The sequence below is a fragment of the Amphimedon queenslandica genome, unplaced genomic scaffold (assembly GCF_000090795.2).
Source record: "Amphimedon queenslandica unplaced genomic scaffold, v1.1 AMPQUscaffold_839_Cont27145, whole genome shotgun sequence".
Lineage (NCBI taxonomy): Eukaryota > Metazoa > Porifera > Demospongiae > Haplosclerida > Niphatidae > Amphimedon > Amphimedon queenslandica.
The window spans coordinates 1-1,064 of record NW_003558812.1 but is presented as its reverse complement, the minus strand read 5'-3'; the positions used below and the strand labels follow the sequence as shown (position 1 = coordinate 1,064).

Genomic DNA, 1,064 nt, shown 5'->3' with positions numbered 1-1,064 from the left:
GGGATAGAAGAGAAATAGACCGTCTGACACGTGTACTACAAGAAAGGGAAAGGGAACTAGAGGAGGAGAGAAGAGAAAAGGAACAAGTTAGAAACAGACTACAGCAACAACTTGAAGGAAGAGAACGACAACTTGAACAAGCACAGCAACAAGGACAAGAAAGAGAGAGGCAGGCCAGGGAACGAGAGCAGAATCTTCAACGACAACTTCGAGAAAGTCAACAACAATTCCAGAGGGAAATTGAACAAACACGGCAACAAGGACAAGAAAGAGAGAGGCAAGTTCAGAATCTTCAACAACAGCTTCAAGAAAGAGAGAGGGAAATTCAAGAGGGTGGAGAAAGAGAACAGGGTCTTCAACGACAGCTTCAACAAGCTCAGCAGCAGCTTCAGGAAAGTCAAGAAAGAGAGAGAGGCCTAGAGCAGCAACTAAGAGAGAGAGATAGACAAGAGAGAGAGTCTTCCTGGGTAGTTAGCAGAAATGATATTAGAATGACAGAAAGGATTTTAGGGAGAGGAGGATGGGGAGAGGTCAGAGTAGCTCGTTTCCATGGACTGGAAGTTGCTGTAAAGGTACTTCACGAGACCATCATATCAGAATATAACGTGTCACTGTTCTCTCGTGAAATGAATATTGCTTCTAAAATACGTCATCCTAACCTCCTTCAGTTCATAGGAGCGACTACAGAGGGTAATCCAATCATCCTGACAGAGCTAATGCCGACCAGCCTAAGAAAGGAATTGGAGACTGGAGGACTGGCCTATCCTGCCATACTGAGCATCAGTTTAGATGTAGCCTGTGCTCTCAATTACCTTCATCTCTTCAAGCCTCATCCTATACTACATAGAGATGTCAGCAGTGCTAATGTACTCCTTCAACCAATGGGAGGTGGACATGGATGGAGGGCTAAAGTATCTGATTATGGATCAGCTAATCTTCAGCATCTTATAATTAGGTCAGTCAATCCTGGTGGCCCACTTTATGCAGCACCTGAAGCAGGGAATCCCAGGGAACACTCTCCTTCAATGGATGTGTTCAGTTATGGTGTCCTCCTTCTAGAGATG

General features: G+C 44.8%; 1 protein-coding gene across 1 annotated transcript; it reads left to right on the top strand.

The window, feature by feature from the left end:
* Nucleotides 1-5: 5 nt before the first annotated feature.
* Nucleotides 6-1,061, top strand: LOC100636894 (probable serine/threonine-protein kinase drkD; the record flags this gene model as incomplete). Its single annotated transcript, XM_003392091.3, has 1 exon — nt 6-1,061. A coding segment is annotated over one exon (1,056 nt), but the record flags the coding sequence as incomplete, so codon positions are not given.
* Nucleotides 1,062-1,064: the final 3 nt, after the last annotated feature.